The 25,324-nt window shown below is 49.3% G+C and overlaps 1 protein-coding gene across 1 annotated transcript in view; it reads right to left on the minus strand.

The window, feature by feature from the left end:
* Positions 1-2,834: 2,834 nt before the first annotated feature.
* Positions 2,835-25,324, minus strand: part of KIF17 (kinesin family member 17) — a 37,880-nt gene continuing 15,390 nt past the window's right edge. The window contains 8 exon segments of the mRNA XM_066372634.1: positions 2,835-3,013; positions 4,183-4,303; positions 11,992-12,059; positions 13,198-13,456; positions 20,848-21,079; positions 23,505-23,671; positions 23,748-23,776; positions 24,416-24,563. Of these exon segments, the coding sequence (XP_066228731.1) occupies positions 2,835-3,013; positions 4,183-4,303; positions 11,992-12,059; positions 13,198-13,456; positions 20,848-21,079; positions 23,505-23,671; positions 23,748-23,776; positions 24,416-24,563 (1,203 nt within the window).

The raw sequence follows: 25,324 nt of genomic DNA on the forward strand, positions 1-25,324 counted from the left end.
TTTGGTCCCTGTCACATCTCAAATGCTAGCTGGATCGGCGGCGGTGGCCGGGGACCACCTCTTGGGCCCTCACTGGTCCAGGACAGATTCGGGACTAGGAACCGACCTCGTCTCCACCGTCTCCAGAAAGGAAGGGGTTGAGAAAATAAGACTAGGGACAGGGGCTCTTAGGTCTCCTGCGGCCCACGGGCCCAGGGGCCATGGCACGGACTTGTTCTGCCCAGCCTGGTGGCCCACGCTGGAGGCAGCGTGAAAGGACAGTCCACTAGCCCAGCGATTAAAAAGCTCTACTTGGGTTCATTCCCAAGCTCCGTCTGTCGCTAGACTTTGAACCCAGGGATTTCACTTCTCTCCAGGCCAGCTAGGATGAGCTACCCACCCCTTCTAAATGGACCCAGGGGCAGACCTCATCTCACCTGAGACCTGCCTCAGCCCCATCACAGGTCTAAGGGAAAGCTACCACAAGCAGCTCTAAGAGGTCAGTACACCTCTACCTCAGACCTGATGGTGCCAAACCGTTGCTTAGGCGTCTGCCACAGCTCAGAGACACCCAGAGGCTAACCCTCTCAGGTGGCCACCTAAACTCATCTCAGCAGCCTCATCCTTCTCAGTCTCAGCTCGGGGTTTACCTGGAACAGGTCTCCTCCAACCTTTAACATACCCTCAGCTTCCCCTTGTCCTGTCTTTTGCTCATGCAGCTCCTTCTACCGGGAGCCCCCTCCCCATACTCCCATCTCACGCCTCCCGGGCTAGTCTCTCCATCCTTTATGGCAGTGATTTTCAACTACCAGTAAGCCAAAACTTTCATGCCAGTCTGTGGAAGAGTTAACCACTCTGATGTTGTATGAAGATTATAGATCCAATAATCTTAGTTGAATCCGCTTACGGTCAGGGTGATTGATTTGTGCCTTAGCGGTCCCCGAAATAATTCTCTTTTTATCAGTCCCCAAGTGTAAAAAGGTTGAAAACCACTGCTTTATGAGAGCTCCCCCCACCAGGTGCTGCTCCCTTCCCAATGGTATTTTGTACCCCACGGAGACCTGATCTCGCTTCCTCTTTTTAAAAATTATTATTTATTTATTTATTTGATGTTTTTCTGAAGTGAGAAGTGGGGAGGCAGAGACAGACTTCCGCACGCGCCTGACCAGGATCTGCCCAGCATGCCCACCAGGGGGCGATGCTCTGCCCATCTGGGGTGTTGTTCCCTTGCAACCAGAGCCATTCTAGTGCTTGAGACAGAGGCCACAGGCCATCCTCAGTGCCCAGGGCCAATTTTGCTCCAGTGGAACTTTGGCTGCAGGAGGGGAAGATAGAGATAGAGAGGAAGGAGATAGGGAAGGGTGGAGAAGCAGATGGGCGCTTCTTCTGTGTGCCCTGACCGGGAATCAAACCCGGGACTTCCACACGTCAGGCTGACGTCTAATGCTGAGCCAACCGGCCAGGGCGCCTGATCTCGCTTCCTGTTGCTCGAAGTACCTAATGCAGCCTGCCTGGGTTAGGTGGATCTCCATAGTTACTTGAGCACCCTCCACTCTACCCCGACTTCTCCAGGATGTGAGCTCCTTGGCCCAGGCAGGTGGCCTGTGGCATGGACCACAGTAATCAGTATAAAATACAGAGGAGGAGGGACGATGGGCTGACACAGAGCACCTGCTATGTACAGGAACTATAGAGACTGTCTTGCTTTTTTACCTTCACATTAACTCTTTGAGGTGGGTGTTATCCCCATTTCACAGATGAGGCTCAGGGTGAAATGAGGTTCAGGAAAGCACCGAAGGCCAAACCTTTTCCCTCAAATTGTGAGCCCCTCGCATGGGGAAGGCCTGGGCTATAATTGGCAAGAGGAGAGGTGTGTCCAGTGTTGCTGGGGTGGCCTGGATTTGTTTCTGGCCATGTCAGGACACCCAGTTCCAGCACAGCCTGAGAGCTGGAAAAACCTGGGCTTTCTCTGGACCTCAGTAACACATGGCCCCTGTTTTTCCAAAACAAGGCTCTGCTTTCCTGAGTCACAGATCCTTTGAGAATCTAATGACAGTTCAGAGGCTTTCCACAGAAAAAAAAAAGTACTTGTACTCACAATTGCATGGAGTTGCAAAAAATTTGGAGCCTGTTTGCACTTGATCCGAGCCAAAAGGCTGGGAAGCGATTGGAGCCTTTTTCTTCTAAAAGCCTCAGATATTTAAGAACCTTACTCCACAAAGAGCTTCCCCGTGGGGGCTGGGCAGGGAGGGGCCCCAGTGATGCTGTCAGACAATCAGGGAAGGGGCACTTGTAGGTAAAAGACAGTCTATGGGGGCAGCTTAATACGGAGTGACCTCCTTGGGCCACAGGCCACCCAGGAGTGGGCAGCAGGGGAACAGGCCTCGTGCACCTGTCCTGCAGCGCTTCCCCTGGGAAGCGGGGCCAACTTGACAGAGGCACTTTCTGATCACCGAGATGTTGAGTTCAATCCACATGTTAGTTGCGGCACGCTCGGTTGGGGCTGCTGGCGAAGGCCTTGAGGCTGAGCTGGGGCTCCTAAGCCCGCTGAGGTGCCGAACAACACTCGTGGGCACAGATGGCGGGCTCTGTGGCAGGTGAGCAGGTGCAAATACTGCCTTGGTGTTGAGAGCTGGGGTGGGCCTTTCCAAGGATGGTCCAGCCTCCAAGGGGCTCCTGGCCCGGGCAGAGGTGGGCTCTCTGGGGAACAGGGAAGGCAAGTTTGTCTTCCCATGGCAAGGGTCCCCCCAAGCACTCCAGTTATTATGGGGGCAGGTGGGAGGACGCCCAGCTGGGGCTGCCCTGGGAAGGCCTGGCAGTCAGAAGCCAACAGACAGGACAGCAGGCAGCTATGTTTACAGAGGCTCACTGCCAAAGCTGGTTTTGCTTTTCTTACGCTTGGCCTTGTTGAAGGGGATGTCAAGGGCCTCGAGGCGGAAGGGCCGGGGCTGGGGAGTTTCAGGGGCCTGGGAGGGTAGGAAAGCAGAGTTGTTGCTGAGGGGAGAGCCGAGGCCTGGTGGCGAGTTGTGATGTGCTGTGGAAGAGGCACAGGGGAGCTGGTGAGCCAGGAGGGCAGGCAGGAGAGAAAACACTGTGGGTGGAGAAGCTGGCCCAGCCCCCGCCCAGCCGGAGGGCTTGGGCCCACAGTGAGGACCCCAAGCTCTAAGATGCTGCTCTGGTGGAGGCCTCAGACCCAGCACTCTGTCTGCATCCAAAGGGCCTGAGCTGGGACGCAGCCTGGGATCTCCAGCCAGACAAGCCTGGGTTCCGAGCCCAACTCCCCTTCTCCCTAGAAGCATGGCCTCACTTGGAACTAAAAGCATTCTGACTAACATAACCCCGTAGTGGTCTCAGGTTAAGAATGTTGGCTATTTTTTTTTTTCCGGGAACTTTCCCCTTTTTTACAAAGTTAAACTTTTTTTACAAAATCAAAAGCAGCCAATCCGAGCTTTAGACCAGCCTGAGACATACCTTGCAACCACCCTCAGCTCAGCTAGAGATGCCTGGCTGAGTCTCTCTGAGCCTCAGTGTCCTAATCTGCAGCATGGACGCAAAGCCAGGTTCTCAAATAATGTTAATTTATTTCCTGTCCAGTTTTTCCCTCCTAATTCTTCAACTCCACCCACTCTGTCTCTTAAATATCCTCATTATAGAACTGAAATGTGATTTCATTCATCGTTTATTGGAAGCTCTGTTGTGTTTTAGTTTTAAAAACAGAAGAATGAAATGGTTTTCAGTTCTTGCTTTTGCAAGTATTTTGCTTTTGTGGCCCTGTCTGTCCCCCTGGGCTCAGCAGGAGAAAGCCGTGATACTGGCATCCTAGGAAGCTGGTGAGTTGCTGACTCAAAGCCGTGCAAGCCCACGCCAGGGCCCTGAGCAGTGTGTTGGGGCTTAGTGCGTGTCAGGGCAGGCGGATGAATCAAACCGTATGTACCCCCGGAGACAAAGGGATAGAGGAAAGCAGAGACTGTGTACTGAGCACCTACTGTGTGCCAGGCTCTGGGCTGGGTTGCTTCCCCACTTCACGTCACCTAATTCTGAGATGTGGGTGTATCCCCTCATGTGAGAGCCAAGAAAGCTGAGGCTCATCATGGGAGAGGAAAAGCGGTTTTTAACGCAGGCTGTCTGACTCCAAATCTACTCTGCCATGCCCCTCCCAACTGGCAGAGGGCCTGTAGGACATGAGGTGGCCAGGGCACTCACTGAGGCTCTTCATGGGATCCATGCTGAGGATCTGGCTGGCCCGCTTTGGCCGGAAGTAGTTACTGGCAATATTTTCACTGTTGCTCCGACTGAGCATCAGCTTGTAGCGGTCTTCTTCCTGCTGAGATTCCAAAGTCTCTGGGTTAAGACCCCTTGTCTGTACAATTCTGATGTGGGCCCTCACCCAAGGCCAGCAGCCTCTGCAAGCCCGGTGGGACGGGGCTTCCTGTGAGCCTCCCTGCCCGCTCTGGTTGACCCTGCTACAGACCCGGACTCCTGGGCAGGGCAGTCACAGTCTCCAGCCATGCCTACACACTCCACCCCCCTTCCTTGGGAATGGGAAGTGCCTTATTCCGTCCTGCAAAGCTCAAAACAGAGCATCCTGCCAACTCCATCAGGGCGAGGACAACACAATGCGCCCACACCATTGTGACATTCGAATAAAAGCCATAAAATACATTAATAGGCTTTAGAAATAACTTCAAAGGAACTAGTCCAGTAAACAGATGAGCCCAGACTCCCAGGATGGCTAGGAGCTGAGGAGTCCTTGAGATAAGGAAGTCACAAGAACTGCTAAGACAGAAAATGTAACCACATCCTAGGGGATAGATAGGGATATTTCCAGCTGGGGCTTTCAACTGTATGACTGGTTACTAAGGCACGTGACTAGAATTTAATTTGGGGGAGCCAATTGCTAAATGCCAAATTTGCTTCTGTATGAACTGCTTGCTTGCTATGCTATAAAAACCCCTAGACTGTAGGCGCTCGGTGTGGCTCTTGTGACTACCACTTGAGTTCACCCCTGCACAGGTTTGTTTTGTTTTGCTTTGTTTTCTTTTTCTCTTGGCCATAAAACTTTGTCTGAAACTCTCCAAACGTCTCCAGTGTTTGTTTTACCCGGCGAGTGCAACATTTATGGGGGCTCGCTCCGGGATTCCCATTACGGGAATTTTGGCTGGGGACAGGCGGAACAGCTCGAGCTGGTGAGTATTTTGTTGTGGAATTCCCTTGTTTCTGTAATCTGTCTGGCTCCGGAGCATTTGCAGTCTGTGGTGGCAGACAGGACGCTGTCAGAGACCCGCCCAGACACTCGGGCCAAAGGGCAGGACGCTGCCGGCCGAGGTTTCTGTTTCTGTCTGAAATCGATCGATCATTTTGAAGTAGTGAGCTCACTCGCGCCGCGCCGCGCTGCTGTCTGGTTGTTTGTTTAGCCTGAATGACTGTGTGGGAAATTTTGTGTATTGCCCTCCTGGGATTTGCTGCACTGTTGTGTTTGGTGTTAATTTGTTTGCCAGTACAGTGTGATCAACGCTCATCCATCTGGATCACCCTGCTTATAGGGTGGGGAATCCTGTGTGTTGTCTTTGTAGGACTAGAAGCATACCTGGCTGAGAAGAACAAGTACCGCGAGATGGGACAGCAAGAATCTACTCTTAAATCCCCTCTTGATTGCATTTTAAGTAACTTCTCTGATTTTCAGAAGAGAGCTCAGGGTTATGAGGGACCTCCACCCGATCGAGAAACTCTCCGGACCTTAAGCCAAGTGGAGTGGCCATCTCTTAAGGTTGGATGGCCATCTGAAGGAACCTTTGATCTGCCTATAGTTTTTGCAGTAAGAGCCATTATATATCAGGTGCCTCACCCAGACCAATATGTGTATATAGATGTTTGGATAGATATAGCTACAGACAAACCTGGGTACATTAAGAGGTGCATAAAAGCTAATCAAAAGGTTAAGAGAGCTATTTGTGTGAGCGCAACGGACATTAAGCCTCGCCCTCCCTCCGCTCCACCTGCACCTAAAAGAGAGCCTCCCAAATCGTATCCGGTCCTTTCTGATGTTACTGAGGATATAGTAGACCCTATAAATTATCCTCCTCTTTATCAGAAGCCCAGGGAGCCAGATTCAACTGTGCCCGAGAATGTCCAGAGTCCTCCCCACACCCGGGGGGGGACCCCTTATGCTCAACCTTCCTTTGATGGAGGTGCCCCAATGTTGCCTCTTAGGGAGGTGCTGCCCCCACTAGATGAAGGACCACATGCACCGTCCCGAATAATTTATATTCCTTTTTCTACTAGTGACCTTTATAATTGGAAACATCAGACCCCGTCGTTTTCAGAGAAACCTCAGGGGTTAATTTCTTTGCTTGAGACTGTTTTCAGGACCCATCAACCAACTTGGGATGATTGTCAGCAGCTTTTGCACACCCTGTTCACAACGGAAGAAAGAATCCGCATCAGCCAAGAAGCTGAAAAAGTATTTAGGGAAGAGGGGGGCACTGAAAGGGAACATTATTTAACATTTTTGCTGGGACAAAGTGTTCAGTCATTTGCATTAATCCAGCAACAGGTTTTTTGAACTAATGGGCATCAGTCAGCTCAGCTGGGAGTGTCAGACGGATACTCACTTATGACAGTCTCCTTCCTATGCTTTGCTGATTTTTACAGAGAAAGGTCATTGGAAGAAGGATTGCCCTAAGCTACAGGCCGTAAATCAGGAACAAAGCTCACAGGTTTTGCTCCAATTAAATTGACGGGGCCAAGGCTCCATTTCTGTTGGCCCTCAGGAGCCTATGGTCACACTGTCAATTGAGGGGAAACCAACTACCTTCCTAGTTGACACGGGGGCCACTTATTCCGTCCTAAAGAGACCACTTGGGACATTACAAAAGGAATCCACAAAGGTAATAGGGGTCACTGGCAAAGCTGTCTCATATCCTCGAGCCACTGCTCGGATTACAGACCTGGCGCGAGGGACTATTACTCATTCATTCCTGATTATTCCAGACTGCCCTTACCCGCTGTTGGGACGAGATTTGTTGCAAAAATTTCAAGCAACAATAACCTTCAACCAGGAGAAGAATGCAGAAGGCAAGGTATTAGTGACTGTGCCAATATCAGAAGAATACCTGATTGCCTCCCTCCTGGAAGGTAAGAGCGGGTTTACGGGCATCCCCGAGGAAGTAAAGCAGCAGGTTCCTGGAGTTTGGGCAGAGAATAATCCTCCGGGATTGGCAGTACATCAGCCGCCTGTAGTAGTGCTGTTGCGGAGTGATGCCAGCCCAGTACGCATCAGACAGTATCCTGTACCTGCTCGGGCTAAACAGGGTATAGCACAGCACTTGAGGCGCTTATTAGAAGCCGGGATTCTCCGGGAATGCCAATCTGCCTGGAACACTCCTCTACTGCCAGTACAAAAACCTGGAACTCAGGACTATCGCCCAGTGCAGGACCTGCATGAAGTGAATGCTCGGGTAGAGACCATACATCCTACTGTGCCAAACCCCTATACCCTATTAAGTTCATTGCCACCAATGCATGTTTTCTATTCAGTATTAGATTTGAAAGATGCCTTCTTTTGCATTCCATTAGCAAAGCAAAGTCAGGAAATGTTTGCCTTTGAGTAGAATGATCCTGAGAATGGACTTTCAGGCCAATACACTTGGACCAGGCTCCCTCAGGGTTTTAAGAATTCACCAACCATATTTAATGAGGCTTTGTGCAAAGACTTACAGGAGTTTTGAGCCGGCCACTCTTCAATTGTGCTGCTGCAGTATGTGGACGATCTCCTTATCGCAGCCCCAAACCAGGAGAGTTGCCAAGAAGCTACATTGGAACTACTCCAAGAACTGCAACGGATGGGCTATCGAGTATCTGCTAAGAAGGCCCAAATTGTCACCCAAACTGTGAGTTACTTGGGGTATGACTTAAGGGGAGGACAACGTAGTTTGTCTAGCCAAAGAATTCAGACTATATTACAGATTCCTGAGCCTGTAAGTAAGAGGCAAGTACGAGAATTTTTAGGTGCCGTGGGATATTGCAGACTTTGGATACTGGGATTTGCAGAGCTGGCCAAACCTTTGCATGAGTTAACACGGAGAAAAGAGGAACAATTTGTATGGACAGAGGAGGCACGAGAGTCTTTTCAAAAAACTTAAGGAGGCCCTAGTTGCAGCCCCGGCATTAACCCTGCCAGACTTGTCTAAGTCTTTTCAACTATTTGTGACTGAGAAGAAGGGCATTGCTCTAGGGGTCCTCTGTCAAGAACTGGGACCTTGGAAAAGACCAATAGCCTATCTGTCCAGAAGACTAGATCCTGTGTCATCAGGTTGGCCAAATTGTTTGAGAGCACTTGCTGCTACCTCCATCCTTGTTAAGGAGGCCAGTAAACTGACTCTGGGTCAAGACATTCAGGTCATTGGAGAGCACTATTTAGAACAAGTGCTGCGGGCTCCACCGGATAGGTGGATCTCGAATGCCCGACTAACACAGTATCAGGCACAGTTGCTGAACCCCCCCCCCCCCCCCGCAATACAATTTTTGAAAACAACGGCCTTGAATCCTGCTACATTGCTCCCGTTGCCAGATCCATCGGTGATCCATGACTGTAGACAAATATTAGATACCATTACAGGAGCCAGACCAGATCTACGGGATCAGGCCTATGAGAAGGCAGATTTAACTCTGTTTACAGATGGAAGTAGCTATGTTCGGGATGGGCAAAGGTATGCTGGAACTGCGGTGACCACTCAAGATACTGTGTTATGGAAAAAGGCACTGCCTAAAGGCACATCTGCACAACGGGCTGAGCTTATCGGACTCACACAGGCCCTTAGAATTGCTGAAGGGAAAAGTGCCAACATCTATACAGACAGTAGATATGCCTTTGCCACGGCCCATGTACATGGCGCCATCTACCGGGAGCGTGGGTTATTGACTACTGCAGGAAAAGAAATTAAAAATAATGATTTTATCTCAGCCGTACCAACGCCTTAGTGCAGCCGAAGAATCTCCATTATAGTTAAGGATTTAACTAGGACAAAGAAGAGGAGGAAATGTGACATTCGAATAAAAGCCATAAAATACATTAATAGGCTTTAGAAATAACTTCAAAGGAACTAGTCCAGTAAACAGATGAGCCCAGACTCCCAGGATGGCTAGGAGCTGAGGAGTCCTTGAGATAGAGAAGTCGTCAGACTCCCAGGATGGCTAGGAGCTGAGGAGTCCTTGAGATAAGGAAGTCACAAGAACTGCTAAGACAGAAAATGTAACCACATCCTAGGGGATAGATAGGGATATTTCCAGCTGGGGCTTTCAACTGTATGACTGGTTACTAAGGCACGTGACTAGAATTTAATTTGGGGGAGCCAATTGCTAAATGCCAAATTTGCTTCTGTATGAACTGCTTGCTTGCTATGCTATAAAAACCCCTAGACTGTAGGCGCTCGGTGTGGCTCTTGTGACTACCACTTGAGTTCACCCCTGCGCAGGTTTGTTTTGTTTTGCTTTGTTTTCTTTTTCTCTTGGCCATAAAACTTTGTCTGAAACTCTCCAAACGTCTCCAGTGTTTGTTTTACCCGGCGAGTGCAACAACCATCACCACTGTCGTGGACTTGTTTTCTTTGCCCTGAATCTCATCCTTCAGGAAACTATCCTTCTCCCACTTGACATCATCCTGGTGGGGTGACCACTCATAGTGCCCTAATACCACCACTCCCACCCACCCTCCCCCTTCCTACACAGCTGGACATGTGACCCAGACTGGACCAATCACAGAACTGCATCTTCTGGACATAGTCATTGGTCCTGAAGTAGCCCCATGACCCAGGAAGAACAGCTCAGAATCTTTCTACAAGCATTGGTTTAAGGATGCTCTAAGACAGTGGTCCCAACCTCTTTTGGGCCATGGACCGGCTTAATATTAGAAAATATTTTCACAGACCGGCCTTTAGGGTGGGACAGATAAATGCACAAAATAAAATTATGCGACTGGCGTAAAAATTGTGGTATTTTTAAATATAATTGTCAAACTTACGAGACAAGCATCAAGAGTGAGTCTTAGACAGATGTAACAGAGGGAATCTGGTCATTTTTAAAAAATAAAACATCATTCAGACTTAAATATAAATAAAACGGAAATAATGTAAGTTATTTATTCTTTCTCTGTGGACTGGTACCAAATGTACCAAATGGCCCATGGACCGGTACCGGTCTGCGCCCCAGGAGTTGGGGACCACTGCTCTAAGAGACAGGGTCTCTCTCCCTATGGGATCACTAATTGCCAGCAACCATCTTTCCTGCCACGTGGATAAAGCCTGCCTGAGTCTGAAGCTAGAATACTAAGGGAAGCAGACCCGTGACTGTTTGAGCCCCTAGATCCAGCCACACCTGAATCTAGTCCACTTAACATGCACTGATAAATTTCCTGTTTTGCTTATGATTGTTTGCTTTGGGTAGCTATCACTTGGAACTAAAAGCATTCTGACTAATATAACTGCTTAGTGGTCCCAGGTTAAGAATGGTTTATTCAGGAATAACTTTCTCTTTCTTTACAAAGTTAAGTCATCAAAACTTGCCAATGAGAGCTTTAGATCAGCCTGAGACATTCCTTGCAGCCACCCTGCACTCAACCAGAGAGGCCTGGCTGGAATTCATTAACCTATGAGTGGCCTTCTCCTGACTGCAAAGTTCTGTGTGGGTTTTCCGAAATATCTGTAATGGTTTAAGGCAGGGATCAGCAAATCACAGTCCATAGACCAAATCTGCCCCACAGACGGTTTCTGTAAAGTTTTATCGGCACAAAGCCATGCTCGTTCATTTACATATCACCTACAGCTGCTTTGTGTTACCACGTAGAGCTGAGCAGTGACAGAGAACATAAGGCCACGAGGCTTAAAATATTCACTGTCTGGTCCTTCGCAGAAGAGGACCAGACCTGGCTTTAAGGATATGTAATACAAAATATGGGAGATAGGAAAATAAAGTGATTTTAGAATCCCAATCATTGTTTATGGGAACTTTGAGGATCCTTTCGGTCCAGGGACAGCAGCGGAGGCTTAGGGAGCGAGAACGTGCTGCTGGGCCTCTGGGATCGAAGCTGAAGCTTCTGTCCTTCTCCAGCAGGATGGGCTGGTGAACCATCTACTTCCCCTCTGGGCTTTTTTTTTCTTTTTTTTACTTTATTTATTTTTTTTTTTAATTTATTTTTTTGTTTTTGTTTTTTGGGTTTTTTTTTCCATTTTTCTGAAGCTGGAAACAGGGAGAGACAGTCAGACAGACTCCCGCATGCACCCGACCGGGATCCACCCGGCACGCCCACCAGGGGCGACGCTCTGCCCACCAGGGGGCGATGCTCTGCCCCTCCTGGGCGTCGCCATTTGCGACCAGAGCCACTCTAGCGCCTGAGGCAGAGGCCACAGAGCCATCCCCAGCGCCCGGGCCATCTTTGCTCCAATGGAGCCTCGGCTGCGGGAGGGGAAAAGAGAGACAGAGAGGAAAGCGCGGCGGAGGGGTGGAGAAGCAGATGGGCGCTTCTCCTGTGTGCCCTGGCCGGGAATCGAACCCGGGTCCTCCGCACGCTAGGCCGACGCTCTACCGCTGAGCCAACTGGCCAGGACCATTTTTTTATTTTATTTATTTTTTATTAGAGAGAGAGGGAGAGAGAGAGAGAGATAGAGAGAGAACAGAGGGAGGAGCAGGAAGCATCAACTCCCATATGTGCCTTGACCAGGCAAGCCCAGGGTTTCGAACCGGCAACCTCAGCATTCCAAGTCACCACTTTATCCACTGCGCCACCACAGGTCAGGCCCCCCTCTGGTCTTTATGACCATAAACGGCTTTGAATGAGGGCCAGGGGGGGTTGAGCGTCTAGGTGCCAACAGAGTTACACAAGAAGGACCCCTGCTCAGACCCCTGCCTTAGTCCTTAGGGCAGCTGAAAGCAGCAGTCCGTTCCCTACAGTAATGCCGACCCACTGCTCCTCGGGGCCCGCAGCCCCCCATTCCCCACTCCCTCTCCCAGAGGCCTTACCATGCCTGGGTCGCCATTGTCAGCTGCAGAGGTTTTGCGGACTGGTTTGTTCTGTGGCCCTGTCGAAACTGCTAGGAGGAAACAAAAGCTGAAGTCACTGCTCCCTGGTATAAGGACCAGAGGGACAAGCTGGGTGGCAGCACTCCCACCACAGGGAGTGGGGTCTGCCCTGGCTCAGGCTTGGAGCCACCAGAGGACACCTCCCAGCTCAAGCGAAGAGACGGCTTTGGGCAACACAACAGGAGGGTGCAGAGGCCAAGGAAGCCACTGCCCTGCTTCCAGGCAAGATGGCGGTTGGTGGGGTTTAGGGATTCCTCCTCCTCCAGGCAACTGCTGCCTGGAGTTTCAGCAAGGGTGGCGTCAGTGTCCATACCTGTCAAAGATGTGGGGCCTGGACAAACATTCTGACCAGGGGTGAACAGGTGGGGGCCCTGTGGGATGTAACATCCTGCTGCTCTCTGAATGGGCAGAACCAGCTCAACGGCTGCAGAAAGAGCCACTGTAAATCTGATCTTACTCTAAGACTCAATGGAGGTGGAGAGCCTTCAATATCCACTTATCCAAACCCTTATTTGTGAAGATCAGGGGACCGAAGCCCAGAGAAGGACAGTGACCACCGTAAGGTCACACAGGAAGGAGGTCAGTGGCAAAAGCAGAACTTTCCGTTTCAGGCCTAAAACTGAACATATCTTTTCCATCCCTGGCTCTACAACTCACTGCTATGATTGTGACTATGGATAAGGCACTTGTATACTCTAAGATTCCATTTCCTCACATGTAAAATGGGTGCAATGATCCCTGTCCTTCACAGGATGGCTGTAGGAAGAAATGACAGTGATGATCATGATAATGATAAAATGTACCGCGCTCTTAAGATGCGATAGGCATGGGTGTAAAGGTTTTATGTGTATTAACACATTGGAAGCTACCTAGCAATCTCTAAGGAAGGTACTCTTACCAATTCCCGTTTCACAAATGAGGACACTGAGTCCCAAAGAGGTCACACAGGGAGTGGTGGAGCCAGAATCCCAAACCACATCTGTCCGACTGAGAACACACCATTCTCTCAGTTTCCCCGTGTTTTGGCATCTCAGGGTCACATGTCTGCTTCACCCACAGTCAGCAGGGTGAGGCAGCAGCTGCCTCTCTGTCTGCAGAAGTGTGGGGGAGGGGAGGGAGGGCCGAGGGGACAGCCAGGCTCCTGACCTACTGGGAGGCTGGTTTTCATGATGAGGGGCTTAGGGATCTTCCAGAAGCCGCTGTCCTCATCCCAGCAGGACTCGCGCCTGATCTTCTCCAGGTTGCTGTAGTTACAGTCCCGGCGGATCAGGGGCTGCACCTGCTCCAGGAGCTGCTGGAACAGCAGGAAGTCACGTTCCTGCCGCCGGATGGTGGCCAAATAATCAATCTTCTCGAGCTCAAACTCGGACTGCAGATCTTTGATCTCCACCTCTGCCGCCCGAAGCTGAAAACAAAGCATGACAAGCTGTGAGCAGGAGAGACACCACGACACCTACCCATCGTCCGCCCTCCCCATCCACTAGCTGCCCGTCCAGCCGGCCACTCACCATCTGTTCACTGAGCCACTCATCCATCCATTCTCATGTCCTCATCTGGCCACCATCCTTCCATCTATTCATTCGCCTTCCCTGCCACCACCATCCTTCCATCCATCACTCACCCACCCACCTCTCCACCTAGCACTTAAATGTGCACCTGCTGTGTCCATGGCCCTTCAGAGAGCAGGAACAAGTCATCAGCAGCCCCACTGGCCCACCTCGGTCACTATCCCACACTCACACATTTTACTCAGGAGCCTGTGGCAGGCTCTACACAGCACGACTGTCACCACGCCACCACGGTCCTCAGAGAGCTCAGAGAATTGTACAAATTCTTCTTCTAAGGGGAGCAATAGGCTGTCACCCAGCCAGCCCTGCTTCCCACGGCCACCATCCTGTTATGGTGTGACAACCACTGGTCTAGCGTTAGACCCACCTTGACTTGACCATGGGTTATTCTGATCTCCTGCCCAGGTCTGCCCGACTTGCTGTCCATTCTCTCCTAAGCACAAGCGACTTCCAAGTCCAACTCTAACCATGCTCTCCCTGAGCCCCAGACTACCCGGTGCACAGGCTATTTCCTCAAAGTGCAGGTAAAGAAAGAGGCTTTAAATGCATGGGAATGAGAAGCACACATAGGCAACTGAGAAGAGAGGCTACCTGGCAGGACACAGGGAGCCATCATGGAGGGGCAGGCACACCAGGGCTTCAACTAAATGAATAATGCTCTACTTCTCGAACTGGGTAGTAGCTCCATGGTATTCATGGTAATAGTCTTTATATATATATTTTGTACATCTGGAATCATTTGCAGGGATTTTTAAAATAGCTTCATGGAGATATAATTCACATGTATTACATTCACCCACTTAAAGTGTACAATTCAGAGGTTTTTAGTATATTCAGAGATGTGCAACCATGATCCCAATCAATTTTAGAACCTTTTTTAGTTTTTTTAGGTGAGAGGAGGGGAGATAGTGGCAGACTCCCACATGAACCCTCACTGGAATCCACCCGGCAACCCCATCTTGGGCCAATGCTTGAGTACTGAGCTATTTTTAGCACCTGAGTTGACTAGCTAGGACCAACAGAAATGTCCTCAGCGTCCAGGGCCATGTGTGGACCAATTGAATCCTTGGCTGTGGGAGGGGAAGAGGGAGAGGAGGGGAAGAGGGAGGGGGAGAGGCAGATGGTCACTTTTTCTGTGTGTCCTGACTGGAAATCGAACCCAGAACATCCATATGCCTGCCGGAGACCCTCAGTCAAGGCACATATGAGAAAGCAATCAATGAACAACTAAAGTGCCACAACTATGAGTTGATGCTTCTTCCTACCTCTCTCCCTTCCTGTCTTGTCTGTCCCTGTCTCTCTCCCCCAATGAAACCAAAGAAACAAACAACCAAAAAACAAGCTCTAGAAGAAAACATGAGTGAACTTTCCCAACTAGGGCTCAAAATCTAAATGTAATACTAAAAGGTGATCAATTTGACAAAACAATTTTTTAAAATTTCTGTATGGCAAACATACTATAAAACATAGTAAAAGTAACAAGCTGGAAGAAAGTATTTCCAACTTATGTTACAGACTAAGAGTCAATATTCCTAATATAAATCACAGCATGCCTGATATAAAGAGCTTCTATAAGAAGAAAAAAAAAGTAACTACCACCTTAATAAAAAAATGGGCAAAAGATATGAACAAAGTTCAGAGAAAAAAATAGCAAATATCCCTAAAACATATGAAAATAATGTTCAACTTTGCTCCCCTCTTTCTTTCTCTCTCTTGCTCTCTCTTTACTCTCTCTACAAAATGAATAAAAGTCTTAAAAAGAAAAAACTACCCTGAGTTATAAAATACACAAGTCCTGGTAGTGTAATGTACAGCATGGGAACTATAGTTAGTAATATTGTACTGAATGTTTGAAAGTCGGTAAGAGTTCTTAAAAGTTCTTATCACAAGAAAACAATTGTAATTGTGTGGTGATGGATGTTAACTAGATTTAATCATGGCGATCATTTCACAATATATACAAATATCAAATCATTATGTAGTACACCTGAAACTAACATGTTATGTCAATTACAACGCAAAAAAAAAATCTATACTGAGATCCTATTTCTTATCGATAGAATTGTAAAAATACTATTTTTTTTTCAGTTGACTCTGTTGGGTGAGACTGAGAAACACACATGCTAGTAGCAATGCAAAAGGATAGAACCATGGAGGGGAGCTGGGAGTATCATGCAAAATCACATGTGTACTTATTCTTTGTCCCAGCAATCCCAGTTGGAGGAATTAATTAAAAAGAAACCTACCAAGCCTGACCAGGCGGTGGTGCAGTAGATAGAGTGTCAGACTGGGACACGGAGAACCCAGGTTCAAAACCCCAAGGTCGCCGGCTTGAGCACAGGGTCACCAGCTTGAGTGCAGAGTCACTGGCTTGAGCGTGGGATCATAGATATGACCCCATGGTTGCTGGTCTGAGCCCAAAGGTCACTGGCTTGAGCAAGGGGTCACTCGCTCTGCTGTAGCCCCCCGGTCAAGGCACATATGAAAAAGCAATCATTGAACAAATAAGGTGCCACAACAAAGAATTGATGCTTCTCATCTCTCTCCATTCCAGTCTGTCTGTCCCTCTGCCTCTCTATCTGTCTCTGTAAAAAAAAAAAAAAAAAGAAAGAAAAGAAAACCTTCCAAAAATATAATAGTAGTATGCAAAATCTATTCAGTGCTTTTGATTATAGCAAAAGATTGGGAACAACCCATATGTCCATCAAGAGGGGACCAACTGAATGAACAACGACACAGTCTGACAGTGGAGTACCATGCAGCAGTAAAGAGGAATGAGGACTACGTCTAGATGCGGCTATGGAGTGGTCTTCAGGATATATCGTATGAAAAAAAAAAGGTAGGTGGAGGGAAGTGTGTATTGTGGCTACTTTTATCCAAAAAGAAGGAGGATGTTATTGTGTGTGTTGGGGGCAGGGTGGTGTACATATACACAGTTATTTGCTTATGTTAAAAATATAAACACCAGCCCTGCCCGGATAGCTCATAGAGCATCATCTCTCTATGCAGAGGCTGTCAGTTCCATCCACTGTCGGAGCACATACAGGAATGGATTGATGTTCCTGTCTCTCCCTCCCTCCCCTCTAAAAATCAATAAATAAAAGTTAAAAATATATAAAGAATGAGTGAGAGACACCAAGTATTGGGTACCTGAAGATAATGGCAGTCACCTGAATCTGAATCTCCCCAGAGATGTCCTCCAAAAATCAAACAAACAAAAAATACCCAACAGAACAAGAACAAAATGAAGCCATCCTCAGCCTCGCCTACTGACCAGAAGACAGAACACCAGAAGCTTCAAATTACCTAAAAACCCAGGACAGCTCCTAAGCCCACCCTACACGGGAGACAAGCGGAGGAAGGGGGAGGACAAGGTGATAGGAAGGCATATAACATCACTTCCCCAGAGACAAAGCCCCACTCTAAGTGAGAAAACACCTAAAACAGATCTGATACTGTTTTGGAAACAGATGCAAGAGACCAGGACATGTGCAGGACCGATGGGATTAGTCTGAGGCGCTACGGGAGGTATATCTTGAAGTAAAAATCGAAAGCTCTGCAGAAACAATAGGAAAACACAAAAGACACACTGAGCCCTCACACACAAAAAAAATAAAATAAAATAAAAAGCTTTGGAAAGCTAAATTTTCACCCCCAATTATCTGATTTTCATCCCTCCTATTATGGCTGTGAATATGTTATCCTTCACGGCAAAAAGAATTTTGAAAATGGAATTAAGGTTGTTAAAACAACTGACTTTAAAAAAGAAATGCCGGCTGCCTCTAGAAACTGACGAAACAGTCAACAGCCAGCAAGGAGATGGGAACTTCAGTCCTACAAACACACAGGACTAAATTCTGCCCAGCACCTGGGAATGCATTCTCCCCCAGAACCTTTAGGAAGAGATGCAGCTCTACTGATGCCTTGATTTCAGCCCTGTGGAATTCTAAGTGAAGCAGCCACACTGTACCCGGACTTTGACCTCTAGTACTAGGAAATATAATAATAAATCTGTGTTGTTTTAAGGCAACCAAATGTGTGGTCATTTGCTACCGCAGCAATAGGAGACTACTGAATCCAAGACTGTACTTCTCTATGTGAACAGAAGAGTGTGCTCTTGACTGAAGAAGCCTGGTAAGCTACGCCAAACCCCCAGTTATTGATGGAAGTGCAGAAAACAAATAACATTATATAAAATAAATAGAAGAGAGCAGCTATATCTAACGAAAGCTACTGTAAGAAACAAAATGAAAATCAATGCATTTCAGAACAAAATTCCCCCAAAGCACAAGCACATAGAATTGAACATTAGCCTGACCAGGCAGTGGTGCAGTAAACAGAGTGTCAGACTAGGACGCAGAGGACCCAGGTTCAAAACCCTGAGGTCGCCAGCTTAAGCCCAAAGGTTGCTGCTGGCTTGAGCAAGGGGTCACTTGGTCTGCTGTATTCCCCCGGTCAAGGCACGTATGAGAACATAATCAATGAACAACTAAGGTGCCACAACAAAGAATTGATGCTTCTCATCTCTTTCCCTTCCTGACTGCCTGTCCTTATCTGTCCTTCTCTCTGTCTCTGTCACATAAAAAAAATCATAACCTAACACCTCAACATAAATAAAATTTCCTTCAGGAAGTAGTCACAGACATGAAAACTTCAAATTAGAAATCCAAAACCTTAAAATAGAAATGGACAAAAATGAAGATGGTGAAATTGGACATTAACCAAATTTAGGAAAGTTTTTTTTTTTTGTATTTTTCCAAAGTTATAAGTGGGGAGGCAGTCAGACTCCCGCATGTGCCTGACCAAGATCTTCCCAGCATGCCCACCAGGGGGCGATGCTCTGCCCATCTGGGACGTTGTTCCATTGTAGCGGGAGCCATTCTAGCGCCTGAGGTGGAGGCCATGGAGCCATCCTCAGCGCCCAGGCCAACTTTGCTCCAATGGAGCCTTGGCTGTGGGAGAGGAAGAGAGAGATAGAGAGGAAGGAGAAGGGGATGGGTAGAGAAGCAGACGGGCGCTTCTCCTATATGCCCTGGTCGGGAATAGAACCTGGGACTTTCACATGCCCGGCTGATGCTCTACCGCTAGGAAAGAATTTTTTTTAAGAAAACTTAGAAAAGTAAACCAAATTGTGAGATATCCAAGGAAGAATGAATTCGACTGAAAAACATTACAAGAGTACTAAGAAAAGGCATGAAGACAACAAAGAAAATATAAAATTAAAGAGGTTTAGAGAGAAGAAAAGAAAAGCATCACCTTTATGTTTTGACAAGGTCCTCTGGTTGCCAGGGTTCTGTGGGGGCAAGGAGGGGGCCACCTTGCAGGTGGCCAAGGGAGACACTGTGAGGCCCAGACCACGCAGAGGATGCGTGGAAGGAGGTATAAGCAATGGTGAGATTCAAATAATTTAACAACCAGTTCTCTGCCCTAATGACCTTAGTTTTAAGTATTAAAAAAGATATATGGAAAGGTAGTTTATTATTTCATGAATTTAATACTTAAATAAGAATAATAGGCCCTGGCCGGTTGGCTCAGCAGTAGAGCGTCAGCCTGGCGTGCGGGGGACCCGGGTTCGATTCCCGGCCAGGGCACATGGGAGAAGCGCCCATTTGCTTCTCCACCCCCCCTCCTTCCTCTCTGTCTCTCTCTTCCCCTCTCGCAGCCGAGGCTCCATTGGAGCAAAGATGGCCCGGGCGCTGGGGATGGCTCCTTGGCCTCTGCCCCAGGCGCTAGAGTGGCTCTGGTTGCTGCGGAGCCACGCCCCGGAGGGGCAGAGCGTCGCCCCCTGGTGGGCAGGGCATTGCCCCTGGTGGGCGTGCCGGGTGGATCCTGGTCGGGCACATGCGGGAGTCTGTCTGGCTGTCTCTCCCCATTTCCAGCTTCAGAAAAATACAAAAATAAAAAATAAAGAATAATAAATGAGAAAAAACCAAGAACTCCATGATTCCATACACAGGTGGGACATAAAAACAAGACTGAGAGACATGGACAAGAGTGTGATGGTTGGGGGGGGGAGGGTAAGGGGGAGGGGAGGGGCACAAAGAAAACTAGATAGAAGGTGACGGAGGACAATCTGACTTTGGGTGATGGGTATGCAACATAATTGAATGCCAAAATAACCTGGACATGTTTTCTTTGAACATATGTACCCTGATTTATGGATGTCACCCCATTAAAATTAATAAAAATTTTAAAAAAAGAATAAAAGAGGTACACAAAACTAGATTTTTATAAAAGTTTTAAAATATTAATGAAAAAATATTAAGTAACACCTGACAAAAAAAAACAATAAAACCGTTATTTAAGATATTTCTGTATTGCTTCTTGAATAGTATCCCCACTTGCAATTTTTTTCACCTATGGATGTAATGAACATTACTACGGGCACTTAGAATACACTGTTGCGCAGATAAGAGTAAGGAAAGTAAATTTGTGATTTCCACATTGGGCGGCTGCCCAGGCGCCCGCCTTAGAGAGAACCCTGATTACAAGTGCCATTTAACAGCTGGTGGGCCAAACTCAACAAAAATTAAGTATCAGTTCTGCTGAACCGGTGTGAACCGGCTGAATCCCCTCGCTGGCTATAAGTGACTGTCACAGAGACGGAATGCCCTTCTCTCCGCTCAACCTCAGTCCCTGCGCTGGGCCACTACAGGCTCCTTTGTTCCTGGGACCGCCGACCTCAGTCCCAGCACCAGCGGCTCTGGGCCCAGAGCGCTCTTCCTTCAGGTCATCACATGGCCGCTGGCTCTCTCTTCTTTCAGGTCCACCTTAGAAGTCACTGCTTCCCTGACAACGTCCTGGTCCCCCCACCTGAGGTGACCCCAGGAACTTCTGGGGTGTTGTTAATGTTCAGTTCCACTGCCCAGGTGCCAGTTTCATGGCTCACTCATTTTGTGGAAATAATTGTGCATTTGTGATTTGGGTATTTGTACTTCAATAAAAGTGGGAAGATAAAGCCGCCTCCCCTCCCCTCCCCACCCCAATACTCTCTTGCTCGTTTCTCTGTTGTGTTCTTACACTTACACACACACACACACACACACACACACACTAGAAAGTAAGACTCAGGACAGCAGAGACACATCTGTCACGGTGACTGTTTCCACACCAGGACACGGCCCACCGTGGGCACTTACCAGATGCTTGTGCAAAGGGTGAGTGAATGCGCACCCAGTGCTCTGGGGTGGGGGCCGGGCAGGAGGGGGGCCTGGGCCGAGGGCCTCACCTTCCTCTGCATCTTCTCCAGCAGCCTGCTCTTGGCCCTGACCTCCTCCTGGATGGAGTCGTAGACATTGAGCAGCACCCGGTCCCCGCTGTCCTCATCCGCGTTCTGCAGGGCCGCCACCAGCTGCTTTCTGCGCTCGTCTGCGTAGCGTTTCCGTCGCTTGTGCTTCTCCTTCAGGTCCTTGTTCTCGGCCTGTTCTCCGCCCACCACCTGCCGCTCCAGCAGCTGCAAGCTGTAGGCGTGAGAGGAAGCAAACGTGGCGACATCTGCCAATCGCAAGCCCCTCGCTGTCCAGCGTGACCGCGTGGAATCCTCCCGGCCACCGCATTTTACAGAGGTGTAAACTGAGGCTCAGAGACGTGAGGCCGCTGGTTCAGGGCCAGAAGTAAGGCTCCTACCAGATCTGTCTAACTCAACCGTGGTGGTGGCCGCGCCCAGCAGGAAAGGCCAGAATCCACCTGTGGACACGGAGCCAACCCACCCGCCAGCCGCCACCCGAGGGCAGTGCTGACAGTCAGCAGCCAGCAGGCTCCCTCCCGCTGTGCTCCCACGGAACCTGCGTGGCTGGAATAAACCCTGCCTGTGAAAACGTTTCCTACACTCAGTGCACGTGAGGGCACTGTGCTAAGTGATGTCAGACAGACAGACAACAGTCTGCTAAAACACAAAGCACACAAACTACGCTCAGAGAGACACAGAACAGACCAGGGTCACCAGAGGTGGGGGGTGTGGGGCTGGTGGAATGGTGAAGGTGCTCAAAAGGTACACACTTCCAGGGATAAGGTAAGTCCTGGATGCAACGTACAGCAAAGAGACTATAGTTAAAAACACAGCATCCTGCATTTGAAAGTTGTTAAGAAAGTAAACTGTACAAGTCCTCATCACAAGAAAATAAATTTTGTAACTATGCATGGTGATGGATGTGAACTAAACTTCTGGTGGTGATCATTTTGCAATGTATGCAAATGGTGTAGAGGAAACTAATGTTCTACGGCCAGTATACCTCCCTTTTAAAAGTGCAAAAATTAAGGAATTCATTCAGCGCACAATGTTTAACCAAGCAGGGACATGTATTTTGAACATTTTTAATGTTCAAAAATGTTCAGAGTTTATTTTTATTTAGAAATTAAATTTAATGGGGTGACATTGATCAATAAGAGCAAAAATGTTTAGTTCTGTCTTTTGAAGGTACAAGTTTTAAATAACCACAAAGAAAGGTGTGTGTGGAACTCCTCGCTATCTAGTAAAGCACCATAAAAATGTTACGGACGTTGCCTCGTCCCAAAGTGGCATAGGGTTTACAGCTAAGCGACAGGGATTCACAACAGGGGGGCGGCCACGCTGGAGGGAAAGAGCCAAACCGGGCACCCCGAGCAGCTGGCTCGCCCCTGGTTCGCACCTGACTTCAGCAGCCAGGGCAGAGAAAAGCCATGTCTACGTCACCACTTTGCTTAAAATCAGCCCTCCTAGGCCACCATCAGGGCGAAGCCTAGGCCCCCAGGCACACAGGGCCTCTGTCTCACCTCCCTCGGCACCCACCACCCTACTCACTCTGGCTTTCGCTTGCTGCTCGCACTAAGACCACGCAGGCTGTTTCTTCCCTCCGTGCCTTGTGCCACCTTGCCTGTGCCCTGCATCTTTAGTGCTACCCCTGAGGCATTCTGTCCTGCAAACCTTCTTCAGGTATCCCCTCTTCTGTGAAGCCTTCCCTGACCACACTCCAGACCTCACTGTGACAACTGCCACATGTGCCCGTCACTGGGCTGCCACCTCTGCAGGCACCGTCTCATGGGACCTTCCCAACAAGCTTCTCAAGCTGGAAGTCTACCGCCCACTTTGTAGATGAGAAGCTAAGGTACAGAGGGCTCTGACGTCGGTCCCAGTGGCAGAGGTGGACGGGAACCCAGGCAGCCGACTGCACAGCCCTCTCACTGCGACCTGCTACAGAACCCGACCCTGTGTCCCTGCCTCCCCTGGACCAGGAGCCCCTTGAAGGACAAGGTAGCATCTCCTTCATCCTTGCACCTGGTGCCCAGCACATAGTAATTGCTCAGTTAATGTTTGAACTGTGGGCTGTGGGACTGGTAGAGGCTGGGCCCCTGGCCATGGGGCTCACTCAGTCACAGTGGTCGGCTGGGCTTTACTCTCATTTACAGAAGTGAGAACCAAGGCTCAGAAAGGGTAAGTCACGTGCACAAAGCTGCACAGCCAGTGAGGAAAGCCCAGCTCCACAGGTGGCCCCAGAGGGTGTCTGGGGGTGGCTTGTCCCCAGGGGGAGCAAGTTTTCCATCAGGGAGGGTCCTGGAGGCTCAGCTGGGACCTGAAGGAACTCTGTGTCACCTGTCCTGGGATTCCTGAGACCTGAAGGCCAGGCCCTGTGAAAGCCAAGTGGGCAACAGTCCTTCCCCTTTTCCCAGAGAGGACACCTGATGGGACACGGGCATGTGTGCAGCTCCCAGAGCAGCCCCCCCCCCGAGTCTAGTGCCTTTCCGCCCCCTGCTCCTGGAGAGAGGGTCAGGACCCCGTCAGGGGGGAGAGCGAGGGGAGGCCTCGGTGGGGGGTCGGGAAGAATCTAGGGGCAGGGCAGCCCCACACCCAGGGAAGGGTCCCTTCCCGCCCTGCCAAGGGCTCCCCCAGCCCCGAGCTGCGGCACTTACCGGGCAAGCACCCGCTGCTGGTCCACAACGGGCATCGTGCTGTCGGTCCCACAGTCCCTTCTCGAGCCTGTCACAGCCAGCAGGGCCTGGGCCTCAGCCTCGGTCCCCACACCACGCTCTGCTGCCAATGCCACCTCTTTGGCCACTTCTGGGTCCAGGTCAACCTCCTGAGCACAAAGAGAAACCTAGGTGGAGGTAGGGAGGCCAGCCCCTGGGCATAAGTCACCGTGGCCTCAGTCCCACCGGGACACACTCGGACGGATCGTCTCTGGCTCAGGGACACCCGTTATATAAAAATGCACCAAGCAAGTTCCTACTGACACCGTTCCCACCAACACTCACCAGAAAAAGTTAAGAACTATAGGATGTATAGGATTTCACATATAGGTGGGATATAAAATTGAGACTCATGGACATAATCAAAATGAAGTGGTTCCTAAAAAAAAAAAAAAAAAAGAAGTGGTTCCTGACCTGCGGTGGCGCAGTGGACCTTAACACTGAGGTCACTGGTTCAAAACCCTGGGCTTGCCCAGTCAAGGCACATATGGGAGTTCATGCTTCCTGCTTCTCCCTCCCTTCTCTCTCTCTCACTCTCTCTCTCTCTCTCTCCTCTCTAAAATGAATAAATAAAGTCTTAAAAAAAAAGTGAAGTGGTTATGGGGGAAGGGAGAGGGGAGTAAAGAGGGACAAATATACGATGATGTTAAATGATTTGACTTTGGGTGCTGGGCACGCAATACAATCAACAGTTCAAATGCTACAGAGATGTTCACCTGAAACCTGTTGATCAACGTCACCCCATTAAATTTAATTAATAAATTAAAAAAAAGATAAAGTCATCAGAAAAATATTCGTCAGTAAAATGAGGCGGAAGCAGCCTGGCCCCCCTGACAGCCCGGGTGGGCCCCCACCTGTCTCCTTACGCAGGCTCTCCTCCAGCACGGACAGCTTCACGTCGTAGGAGTTGCGCATGGCGGTGATGTCCTCCTCCAGCCGGGCCCTGGACTCCTGCTCCGCCTCATAGTCGGCCCGCAGCCGGGCCAGGCGCTCCTCGTACTCCTGGGGGGGGGGGGAGCACAGCATTTTATCAACATTTTAATACACAACTTTCAGTATTCCTTTTTCTGTCATTTAAGCAATCCAGAAAATACAAATAAGCCAAAAGAATAGAATCCAAATTACTTACCCAACAATGGGATAATTCATGGCTGGTAAAGACTCCTCTGAACTTGTCTCTACACATTTTTTTTTTTGTATTTTTTTTGAAGCTGGAAACGGGGAGAGAGACAGTCAGACAGACTCCCGCATGTGCCCAATCGAGATCCACCAGGAGATCCACCAGGCCAAGGAGCCATCCCCAGCGCCCGGGCCATCTTTGCTCCAATGGAGCCTTGGCTGCGGGAGGGGAAGAGAGAGACAGAGAGGAAAGAGGGGGGGTGGAGAAGCAAATGGGCGCTTCTCCTATGTGCCCTGGCCAGGAATCGAACCCGGGTCCCCCGCACGCCAGGCCGACGCTCTACCGCTGAGCCAACCGGCCAGGGCCGTCTCTACACATCTTTAACAGGTTAATACTATATGTATTTGTCATCTGTTTCTTCCACAAAGCAATATACAGTGTCATGAACACCTTTCTGCATCAATAAACATTTTCACCAAATGGTCCTCCACTCAGTCCTTCCGTTCCCCTCCCTCTGCACCCCGCCCCCCGTTTCCTGTCTCCCACTCTACAGACAGCACATGAACTTCCTCACCATCGCGTCCACCCTCCCGTCCGCCCTCCAGAAAGCTCTATGTCCCCTCTTGTGACGGGATGATGAACC

The sequence above is a fragment of the Saccopteryx leptura genome, chromosome 3 (genome assembly GCF_036850995.1).
Source record: "Saccopteryx leptura isolate mSacLep1 chromosome 3, mSacLep1_pri_phased_curated, whole genome shotgun sequence".
Classification (NCBI taxonomy): domain Eukaryota; kingdom Metazoa; phylum Chordata; class Mammalia; order Chiroptera; family Emballonuridae; genus Saccopteryx; species Saccopteryx leptura.